The sequence below is a fragment of the Nanorana parkeri genome, unplaced genomic scaffold (genome assembly GCF_000935625.1).
Source record: "Nanorana parkeri isolate BGI_ZX_2015 unplaced genomic scaffold, ASM93562v1 scaffold982, whole genome shotgun sequence".
Lineage (NCBI taxonomy): Eukaryota > Metazoa > Chordata > Amphibia > Anura > Dicroglossidae > Nanorana > Nanorana parkeri.
Window position 1 is genome coordinate 11,855 of NW_017307250.1, and position 12,320 is coordinate 24,174.

At 39.3% G+C, this 12,320-nt stretch overlaps 1 protein-coding gene across 1 annotated transcript; it reads right to left on the reverse strand.

Moving 5' to 3' along the window:
* Nucleotides 1-519: 519 nt before the first annotated feature.
* On the reverse strand, nucleotides 520-8,715 carry FASLG (Fas ligand). Its single transcript, XM_018566834.1, has 4 exons — nucleotides 8,422-8,715; nucleotides 4,844-4,895; nucleotides 4,692-4,739; nucleotides 520-917 (listed from the first exon to the last, which is right to left on the reverse strand). Exons 1-4 carry the CDS (start codon nucleotides 8,674-8,676, stop codon nucleotides 520-522), a joined length of 753 nt encoding a protein of 250 aa, XP_018422336.1. The 5' UTR covers nucleotides 8,677-8,715.
* Nucleotides 8,716-12,320: the final 3,605 nt, after the last annotated feature.

The window sequence follows — 12,320 nt, forward strand, 5'->3', positions numbered from 1 at the left end:
TTTAGAAATCTTCATTTACAGAACCACACTGGTATTTCAATAAGATACGTCTTGAAAGTCAATAACGAAGGACACTTTTGAAAACAGATGCAAATGATGTGAGAATCATAGATGTATATTTTAGATGAACTGTCCATTAGCAAAAAAAAGCAAATATAGTTGTCCTATATTGTTTCTTTTCCTTCTTTCCTTAGACATTTTTTGTAGTCAGATTCGGAAGTTAACTTTTAGGTAAAGTGCAGTTGATCCAAAAGTTGAAAAACAATTTTTCCAGCATAAGGAGATCTTCTGTTCCATTAAAACATGGAAACTATTGAAAACCTCTAGGATATAATATAAAATCTTGTAAATCATCTGCCAACAGAGGAAGATGATTGGATTGGGAAATTCTACAAAATACCTCAAGTACAAAGAGATATAAACAATTTCCCTTATACAGGGAATTAGTTGGCTGAAGGTTACCTTCATAAACTGTTGTAAAAGAGTCTAGAGTAAGACTTGATAGCGATTCAAAGATCTTCATAGTTTGTAAAGGCCAAAAAACGATTTTGTTTCGTCATTACTGACTAGTGCGACATCAGAAACATTGACATATAAGACATCATCACGAGTGAGGTTAAATACTGCTCCAAGGTAACTGTGCCTTGCCCAAGTATTAAGTGGCTTGCAGTTATGCTGTTCCGTACTTTCCATGAGTTTCATCACACCTGGATATCGGGATGGCTTTTTGTAGACAACATGTGTCAGTTCCATTGGATCTTTTGGGCAATTTGTACTTCTAAAGTAGATGGAGGAATATAGAAAGTGTAGGCCAGTTTCATTCACCACTAATCCTCTGTTCCTGTACTGAATGCCGTTAGTAAAAGCCCGTCCTTTACTGTCCTCCCAGATTAAAGGCAAATTTGGACTTTCTTTTCCTGAAAATTAAAAGTAAATAGTTAAAAAAATAACATTAATTTTACTTTGCACCATATTTTGTGGTCTTAATCAAAACCAAAGCTTTTGTAGCTGATCAAGCAAACAGCTAAATACACAGAAAAAAATGCATATAAGGGAGCTGTATTTGTGTTTTTGTTGATTGAGTCTTGAGATTTCCACAGCCCTGTCACACAGCACAGCCAGGTTACAGTGGTGTCATCTCCCCTCCTCCATACTGCTAAATGGACAATGAAGGAGCAGCAGCAGACTGATGCTGTCAACTCTCCACTTACTCTTTTCTCTCCTACCAGACTGTTCCTTGTAAGCACAATTTCATGTAGCAAACCCGATTGGCTCCCAGTCAGTGCCAGGACAAGGTCTTTTAAATCCCAAGCAGAAAAGGCCAAGGTGCACTCCAGCTTTCATGAGCTGTAAACTACTTTAAACAGCATAGCTTGCCCTTTTCGTACCCTCTTCTGCTGAAGCATCAAAATGGTTTCTTCTGCTTACCCCTCAGCCTGACCCTGCTCCCAGTCCTGGCCCTTACTTCTCAGTCTAAGTGTTGCTATATAGGGGACTGCAAGAAGCTTGTACCATGCCAGATTCAGGTACTTATACTAGTTACTAGTTACATAGTTACATAGTATTTGGGGTTGAATAAAGACATACGTCCATCAAGTCCAACCCATATAGGTCCACGCATCATCTCATTCTTAGGGATACTGGTATCCCTGGATATTACGGTCCCTCAAGAAATTGTCCAAACCTTTCTTGAACAAATCTACACTCTTGGCTGAAATCACTGCTGATGGCAGTGAGTTCCAGACCTTAACCGCTCTTACTGTAAAGAACCCTCTTCGCCCATTGTGCTGGAATGTTTTCTCCACCAACTTTAGGTGGTGGCCTCTAGTCTTTGTAATGGAGTTAATCTCAAACAGTTTGTTGCCAATGTTGCTGTCACCATTGAACATCTTGTACATGAAAATCATATCCCCCCTTAATCTCCTTAATTCCAGCGTAAACATGTTTAAGGTCAGAAGCCTTGTCTCATAGCTCTGGTCCTCCATTCCCCTAATTAGTTTTGTTGCCCTCCGCTGGACTCTCTCCAGTTCAAGGACATCCCTTCTCAGTACCGGCGACCAAAACTGGACCGCGTACTCCAGATGTGGCCGAACCAACGATCTATATAGAGGCACAATTATAGACTTGTCCCTGCAATACATCCCCTTCTTAATACAGGACAAGACCCTGCTAGCTTTGTTTACCGCAGCTTGGCACTGCAAGCTACCATTCAGTTTGTGGTCTACAATGACCCCCAAATCTTTTTCTATTTCTGACTTCCCTAGCGGCATACCCATGATTGTATAGCCTATTTGTTTATTTTTATGTCCAAAGTACATTACTTTGCATTTATCGACATTAAACCTCATCTGCCATAGTATTGCCCACTCCCCTATTTTATCCAGGTCCTCCTGCAATGTTATATTGTCACGATACGTTTCTAGTACCCTCCCTATTTTTGTATCGTCTGCAAACACGGAAACATGGCTATTTATTCTCTCCCCGATGTCATTAATGAATAGGTTGAACAGTATCGGACCCAGCACAGATCCTTGAGGCACACCGCTTATTACACTAGCCCAGTCCAAAAAGGTGCCATTTACAGATACTCTCTGGACACAATTCCCGTAGCCAGTTCTCTATCCACGTACCCACCACCTCCTCTATGCCCATAGCCCTCAGCTTGTGAAGTAAACGCTTGTGTGGTACCGTATCAAATGCCTTTGAGAAATCCAGATATACCACATCTACCGGCTTCCCTCCATCCATATCTCTGCTTACCCCCTCATAAAAAGTTAGCAAGTTAGTCAGGCAGGAACGATCTTTCCTGAACCCATGCTGATTGTCATTAACTATGCCGTTATCCTTAACAAATTTTACCAAATAGTCCTTAATCAATCATACCTTCTAACAGTTTACAAACTACCGATGTTAGACTGAGCGTTGTAGTTGCATAGTAAAAATGCATTTAATTATTTATTAATGAATAAATAGCTGTATAATTTAGTTTAATTATATCTCCCAGGTGTTCAGCTTTAAACTATATATCATAAGCGTTTAAATAACTAACACCAAATTTTACACGAGAGTAATTCCACTGAAGACTGATTGAATACTATTGGCGTACTCACTTTTGCAGATTCTGCCTAAAACTCAAATATTGGCTGTGGTTGGACTGGCTGCTTTAAATAAAATTAGCTTTGAGTCGTCGTCAAACAGTTACCCCCCCATTGAAAAATCCCTCACCTCCTATAAATGGTTAGACCACTGTATAATTTTGGGTCTCCCCTCACTTTCTGTCTTACAGGACACATAGAAGGGATGAATCTTCCCCAGCAGAGACACAGACAGCAATAAACAGTATTCCTATGTGTGCATTTTAGAATATATACTTTAACTGCCTCCAGGCCGGCCGTAGTAGAAAAACGGCCAGCCCGGAGCTCTCTAGATCTGAGCGGGCGTCTCTAGACGTCCGCTCAGACACGCCCCCTCGCGCGCGCCGAGCGGGAAATTGCCGTTTTTTAAAAACAGGCAGCGATGCCTGATACCATACAAGCGATCCGCCGGCTTTAGAGCCGGCGGATCGCGTGTATGGGGTGCCGATCGGTGCCCCCCCCTCCGCGGCCCCCCCTGCCGTTGTCCCGCTGATCCCGGGCTCCGCTGTGCCCCGGTGCGAGCCCGGGATCAGCATGTCGGCTGTGTCACAGGGGATCAGAGAGAGCTCGGTACACGAGCTCCCTCCGGTCCCCTCTCCTCTGCAAGAATGCGGAAGTGTTGTATAATACATCACTTCCGCATTCTTGTGTCACTCTCCAGCTTCAGAAGCTGGAAAGAAGCTGATGGAGCAGATCTCTGCTTCATCAGCTTCTTTTGGGGGGTCCTAGGTGACATTAGGGGTCTTGGAGACCCCTGATGTCTCCATAAAGAGGACCTGTCACATATTTTGCTATCACATAGGGGGGTTTTATTAGCCCCCGTATGTGATAGCAATAAAGTTTAGTGGAAAAAAAAAAAAGAAAAAAAAATTTAAGTTCCCCCCCCCCCAAATTTCAAGTTACACATAAAAAAAGAATAAAAAAACCAAAAAAATTTTTTAAGTCCCCACCCATACATACACGCATGCAAACATGCGTCGGGGGCGCATACGTGCAAAAAAGACGATTGCGCCCATTACGCCGCACATGTTACATATCGCCGCGAACGTCGCAGTGAGAGCAATAAGTCTAGGGCCATCAATCACTGATAACACTAAACTGATGCGCGGTAAAAGCTTTTAAAGCGTCGCCTATGGCCAATTTTGGGTATGGTAGTTTTCTGCAATTTCGCGGGTGCGCGCAATTTTAAAGCTTGACATGTTTGGTGTCTATTTACCCGACGTGACCCGATCTTTTATATTTTACCAAAAAACTGGTTACTAATAAATGTTTCCTAACATGATGTAAAAAAAACAATTTTTTTTTCAACATTTTCTGTAATTTTTCCTAATTATAATAAAAAATAAAAACCCCAGTGGTGATTAAATACCCCCAAAATAAAGCCCTATCTGTCCCCAAAAAATGGTATAAAATTCATTTCAGTACAGCGTTGCATGACGGAATAAACGTCAGTCAAAGGACTGCAGCGCTGAACACTGAAAAATGGCCTGGCCAGGAAGGGGGTCTAAACACCTGGTCTTGAAGTGGTTAATTACAATAAACAAATACATAACTTACCGGTTACATGGGCAGCTTGTCTGCTTACTTTTTTTTCCTGAGGTTCTCCTACAGAAAGAAGAATAACAATTAATGTTCGCGCTTTAACAGGACAAGATGTTCATATTAGGTTACCAGTAGCAGCTCATAATTTACACACTGGAATATCTCACCTGTTAACTTCTCTGTGGAGGGATTCGACATTGAAATAGCATCAGCAGAAGTCTACAAAGAAATTAAAAGAATATAGGTTTAATTTAGTTGTAGATCAGATCAATTGGTTAGACCTTGTACATAATATCTTTTTATGTTCGGTTCATCCCCACCTGACTCCCCATGTGATTCTCAGGCATAATCACACAGAAGAACATTTAAAGATCCAGCTAATGAAGAACCTATTCTGCTGATATGCTGATCTCAGGGTGCTGTAACCTTTGTGATCTTATAGATTCCAAAGCCAAATTGCAGAAACTGCCTTGGGAGCAGGATCTGTACATTACAGTGTCCAAGACATAACGCAATCACATAGAATTGAATAGGCTCCCTTAATGGCTGCTTATGTGCACAAGTTGTCATTGCGCATACATCGAGCTAACACCAAGACCAAGTATTTAGAAATAATACCTGCAGTTGCATATACATATAGAAGCTGTTTGTAGTACATGAAATACAACCTTCGAGGTAAAAAATGTGTAAGCGAACATTATTGACCTTTACTACCATATGTGTCACTGACCAAAAGAAGTCTAATCTGCAGTTTTGTATACATGTTTCAGGTTAATGACTATTAGGTAGTAATGTCAGCATCAGGATCACAATCCTGGCCCCTTAACCTTTAAAAAACCAAGTCAATGGCAGATTCTTTATTTCTGTACACAGAAATCACTTGAAGTGATTAATCTTGATACAGCAATTTATCAAGGGGAATATTTATTTTTGTAGTGGGCTTGCAGTGCTTTAAGGGACAGCTGAAGTACCAATTCATAAAAATGACTACTCAGGTGAACTTAGTAAAGATTTGCGCACTCATAAATGTGGATTGGTATATTCCAATGTATTTTGTAGTTTTATTCTGGCATAAGTCTATTGTCATAGGTTTAACTGGATGGATTCTTGTCTTTATTCAACCTCATCTACTATGTTACTATGTTACCATGTATGACAAGAAACCAATACTGCAGTATTTTATTTATACCATACTACCCTCCAACATGACAAACTCCATAAGGTGCAGAATATTATATTCCTGGGCTTCTCTTTACCCGCCTGTAAAGGTTCTCATTAATCCAGGCCATGGTATAGCTTGTATTACATTCAACTGATCTTGTTCTGTAATATTAAAGACTTTTTTCAGCTTATCCAAGCAATGTATTCAGTTCTAACTGACAAAGCACCTTGAATATGCTGCAAAAATCTTCAACACCACAACACAAGTCCAGATGAATGTGACTAACTGCTGCTAGCTAATTAAATAAATGGTTTGCAAGAGTACATTGAGCAAAGTTAAATAATCTAATTGTTAACACACTCCTGCATTACATATATATGTGGAGGCTTACGTTGCTGAAGGTGTTAGTTTGTGGTTCTGAGACACAAACTGAGAACGAATGCAAAAAGAAAGCATTTTTCATCAATGAATGCGTGTTTTGGTTCCGTCACTTAATGAATTCAGGCACAGCCAGTCAACTCGTATTTTCAAAAGAAGGAGCACAATGGCAGACTCAGTATTTCTCTTAATATAAGACATTTAAACAAAGAGTTCACTGTGAGAAGTTCAAGAATGGAGTAGTTTGCACCTCATGAAGAGTGTGGTGGAGGCTCTGATCACATTATGGCAGGAAAAGCACAATGGACCATAAAAGGCTCCATTCACTGAACTATGATTGTCTTTTGGCCCAGAAAAAATATTTTTACCAACAGGAGCCAGTGGGATGTGAAAATAACAGGAACATGCCTGATAATGCTTGTTATAGCTTTTAACACAAGCCTTATTGCTTAGGGAATTAGCTTCATGTGTATTATTTTCGATCCATATCCTATGCATTGAAACCCCATTGGGAAAAATAATCCTAAAACAAGGCTAATGTTGACTGTACATGTTCACATTGCTTATTAACATACTGTATTTGTGTATGCATTTTTTTTTAATAAGCCCCTTGATATTGTTACATACATGACAATTAAAGTATCATCACCCATTGTTGTAGACCACCTCTTCATCATAAGTTTTAATTATTCAAATATCAAGTCTGAGGGTATAATCTTTCATAGTGATCCAAATATGAGTGTCATTTAGAGTGTCGGTTAAAATAGCTTTGCATTTCACATTCACAGGTACATTGGCTACAATGATATGCTCAATGATTGTTGGCTTTAGCACCGATCTCAAGGTTCTTGTTAACCATAAAACTAACTCCATGGAAATAAGAATATCTATCAATAATAACTATAGTACTGCCGAATAATATCATCTAGATGGCCTCAAAAGCGGTGGTACAACACTTGAAACCCCCAGATCTCATAAATTCAAAGGGACTTCAGACATTAGGTTTATTGGAGCTACAAAGAACTTCACATGCAATGGAAAAGACTAGAGTCAAAAAGTAAAACTAGGGAAATACAGTAATACCTTGGTTTACAAGTAACTTGGTTTGAGAGCGTTTTGCAAGACAAGCAAACATTTCTGAAAAATGTTGCCTTGATATACAAGCAAATGTCTTGCAATAAGAGCAAAATTTTGTAGAAAAGCACCACCTGAATAAGGCTGTAGCAGTGCGAGCGATGAGACATGTCACATTGGATAGATTCCTTGTTAAGGTTTCACAAAATGAAAAAGATTCCATTGAGTCAAGAGATAACAGTGATTCCGTTAGTGACAGTGAAAGTCATCCTACACAATAATCCTCCTCTCCTGTCCCCCTCACACCAGCCACGAAGGTACCTGTAATTGGTTTATTTTTCTTTACATTTTATACAGTATTATATTGCAGTACAGTATTGTAATCATTTTATATGAATATTTTTGGGTTGTGGAACGAATCATCTGAATTTCCATTATTGGGGAATGGGGAAATTCGCTTTGATATACAAGCGCTTTGGATTACAAGCATGCTGCCGGAACGAATTATGCTCGTAAACCAAGGTATTACTGTATGCAGAAATCTCTATAGAGAGAGAACCATTTACAATTTATATTTTCATGCCTCTACATTTACAAAATAAAAAGTCAATAAGCTCAATTCACACAGCTAATGCAACAGCATGAGGATATGTATTTATTTATTTTTAAACCTATTTTTATTTTTTGCCAAGTCCAAAGAGATTTTAAAATTACAGTCTCCTGGTTAAAAGATCCTTATCTTTGTGTTAAAGCGTAAGATAAAATTAATCTAACGCAAGCTTTTAACATAGCGGCTTGACTATAATAGTGGAAGGCAGTTATTTGAAAATAATGCACATTTTCTTAACTCACAGAAGCCAGATCCAAAAAATGATATGCCTTCAATTCAGATTTGCACATGTATTACATTAATAATATAAGCACTAGGATAATAGAAAAGGGTAATATACCCATTCAATCCTCTTCCCTACCTTAAATAGAGTCCCCCTTTAAAATTATGCACATTTAAAGCAAGTTAAATTAATATTCTTGCATATGTATTTCAAATAGATTCACTAAAATGCTATCCAGCACATGTGCCTTATTCCCCATAAATGTAAAGAAAAGAAAATAAACACATCATTTTTGTACCTCTTTGACTTGGTCAACTTTCTTCTGCAGCTCCATTATTTTGTAAGTACTTATGCCCACTCCAGTTAATGCCAGGAGAACCAGAAGAAAAATGATGAAGAGATATACACAAGTTCCCTCTTTGCGCCTCTTCTTCCTGAAGTCTGGAAAAGGTGGCAGGGGTGGGTACATAGATGAATGGGTCAAAACTGGCGGCCTCTGAGTTTGGTTTGTCCAGAAGACTGGATAGCCCATGTGTTGCTGCATATGTTCCATCTTGATTGTACAGATGTGAAGTGAGTCTTTGTATTTCAAGCCTTCAGGTACTATATGTTTCACAAGAGGAAGAAGAAACTGTGGTTCCTTTCTCACTTTCAACAACTATATAGAAAAAATCGTGCTGCTCCCGCCTTCTCGCAGCTCATGTGTGTGCCACCTACTCACCGCCTTTCTTTCCTTTCATATACAAGATTAAAGAAACCCAACATCCTTTTTTTGCACAAATTATTAATGTAGGCTGGCTTGCTGACTTAAGCCAGTTTAAGGAGCAAGGAAAATATGCAAGGTGCAGAAGTCATATCAACCAATTTATTGGTTTACTTAGTCCAGTGACCACTCATTGGTTTTTGTGGATTACTGACTTATGCAGATTGCATTGTGTGTTATCAAATAATAAAAATAAAAGGTAATATAAATCTCATGTTGGGCCACACTGGCATCTTTTTGATCCCTTGTTTATTGATTTAACAAAATATTTTACTATTACAGCATAATAAAGAACATGGGGTTGATTTACTAACCTTATAAACACGCCACGAACAAGTATACACCTCTGTAGTGTGTTCCCTCCCAGCATGATCTATTGGTGGAATCTAGACACCTTTGTAGTGTGTACACACCCAGCAGGTGTGTTGTGCAAAGCCCTGGATGAATTGCAAGGTGATGTTGTGTAAATTAGCTCTACGTTGTGTTGCTTGCGTTGATGAATGCAGGAATGTAAATGCATGAGCTAACCATTTTTGTCTAAACTGTGAAGCAGCATTATATATGCATCATGTGCATGATTTTTCCATATATGGCATTAGTGGAAATATGCTTTTAGAGACTTGCATGCCGCTATTAGAGCGGCGTGTAGCCTATGGCGCATGCTACATGACGCGCACGTACGTAAATACATAAAAACGCGCCATAACGGCGTGAAAATGTGACACGTTGCTCGTGTTTGGTTGATAAATACGTTTTGCTGTGTAAAAATGCACACGCACCTGGTGCATGCGTGTGTTTAGGTTAGTAAATCACCCCCCATGTGTCATTATATGCCTAGTACCTAGCACCAGTAATAGATAGAACCTATTGCATTCTGTGTGTTTTGTACTTAGCCCTGTTTCCTTTGCAGGAGAATTTAAAATACCAATCCACACCATAGAATGTGGTCAACTTCAGCACGAGGTGGCTGCATACTGGTTCTGGGGTATGGTTCAGTGGCAGTGAGGCTGAATGAATCATGCTTCTTTTCCTTTAGCTGAAATTTAAAGCAGATCTCACTTCTACTGCATTTATGACACGATACAAGAGAGCTGTGTGTCTACGGTCCACATCATTTTAGAGACCACAACATTTTGGCTAAAATAGGCAGCATAACTGTATGGGGAAGGATGCAAAAGAGTCAGGCTCCTTTTTATAGTTTAGGAAACATGAAAACCTATCTCCTTCTTCTTGTCTGTTGCTCTGTACAGATGTAAAGTAGCTCTGGATATAAAGGAGACCATATGATTCCTTCAATAGCTCTAACAAGTTGTTTTTACTGACACGGTCACACGACCCAAGCAATAGAGCTTGTACAAAAATACATCATCAATCAAATGTGCTCAGGACAGCATTATGACTAAGCAAAGCCCTGTCTAATGTATGGTACAATTATGTGGTCAGGTCAGCATTTGGGGGTTGATTTCCTAAAGCCAAATAGGCTTTTTAAGAATTTCCCCTTAGCTTAGCGAATGAGATAAAGCTTTATTTTCCATGCATGTGATTGTGCATTCTTTCCAACTTGAACTTTCACCACATTCACTAAGTTAAGGAAATGCAAAGTAAAAATTCTCTTGTAAAGTGAACAGCCTATTTCGCTTTAGTAAATCAAGCCATTGGACCCCTTACTGGTTCACTTTAAGGGTCTCTTGCCACAGAAGTAACAGAGGAAAGTTTTGTGTCTTGAGATGCAGCTTTTCCTTAGGCCACTGAGTGGAAACTATAATTGTGGACACTTGTGTGATGAGAAAAACTGTGCAATGTGTCAAAACTGAAAAAACAAACAGTTATACCAACTTAAAGAGACTTTGTCAGGCAGAACCAGATTACCTGCAAGGCTACATAGGCAGTGCCTAGGGCCCGGAGTGTGCTTGGAAGTCCACCCAGGTGGAAAAGTTGTTTGATATCATCAGTGGCTTTTCTATATTAGAAGTATTTCTGGTGAATCACTTCTGTCCGTTTCTGGCCCCAGCACTCGGTGGGCACCTCTGTGAGCCCCACAGTGCTGCCCTTGCCAGTAAATGTACACCCAGATGGACAGCGGATATGGACAGATGGACAATGGGAATTGGGAGGAGATCAGAGAACTGCCGTTCTGATCTCTTCTGTATACACTGAATCAACTGTAAGCGCTGGGTCAGATCATGTTCTCACTCTGCAGGCAATGTAGGCAGAGGAGACATCAGAGTGTCCATTAAAAGCACCTGTCTAATTTTATACTGTCCCATATAAGCATTTCAAAAGAGGTTTCCACCGCACTTCTTACTGGTATGTCCCTTTAAAGTGGGTGCTGTGGTCATGCCTAATGAAGGGACCCTAAGTGGCCCCGAAACGTTGCTTTATGACGAGGTATGTGTACATCAATAAAATGACCACTCGTTAAAATATTTTACTTTGGTGTGCTGGTGATATACTTAACTAATAGAAGCATTTCAGCCTCCTTGTGAAATGAATGATGTGAAAAACAATTGCCAAAATATAATAAACTAATTATACAAAAGACCTCTGCCCCAACATACACATGCACATATATACTGTAAGTAAACACAGGCCCATATCAAACTTGCAATGTCATCCATTAGTGACAACTAACCAGCAACAGAAGCAGTACATAAGGCAAAGAAATACCGGTTTCCACAACCTTGCTCCCCCACTGGCCAGATTCTGCAGTGTTTTTGTCTACAAGGAGAAACACTGTACAAAAGATGAATATTTCTCTGCCCTTGTCTAGCAAACCTGTCACTGGCAAGTTATTTCCATGGACAGGATTGCCAAATGTAACTTGGTCTGTAGCATGCACTTAAGTACTAAAATGATTGCTACATATTTTAAGTATCCTTACATATGTCAGTGGTGGAATAAGAGTAATCTTAGGACCATCATTTAGGACTAACTCTAAACTCAACTGTAGTTTTATGCTGTTTTGCAAATGAATACAATTTTGAAGTTCGATATATTTAGTATTTATTACCTTGACTCAGTCTAATATTTTATATTATACTTGGAGGTCGTCTTTTTTGCACTAAAATTACTATTTTTTACTAAAAGGACAGATTTCCTAACCATCCATGTAAAAAGGAGGCAAAGGTTCCTTGAATCCTGCAAATGCCTGCTGCTCTTAAAGTAAGAAAAATATTGATTAATATTACTGATTAAAGGATAAACTGCCTCCAAAACCTAGTACTGATATGGAACTGTTTCAAGAAAAGCACAGGTTAAAAGCACGTAAAAGAGACAAATTCCACACTCCAAAGACCTCTTGTATAGTTCATGGGTAATTCACATGAGCTTTCATTAAAAGGAATTATTCCCAAATTGTAGGTTATTGCACACAAGTTTTCAAACACAGGCAGTCCCCAAGTTATAAACAAGATAGGGAATGTAGGTTTGTTCTT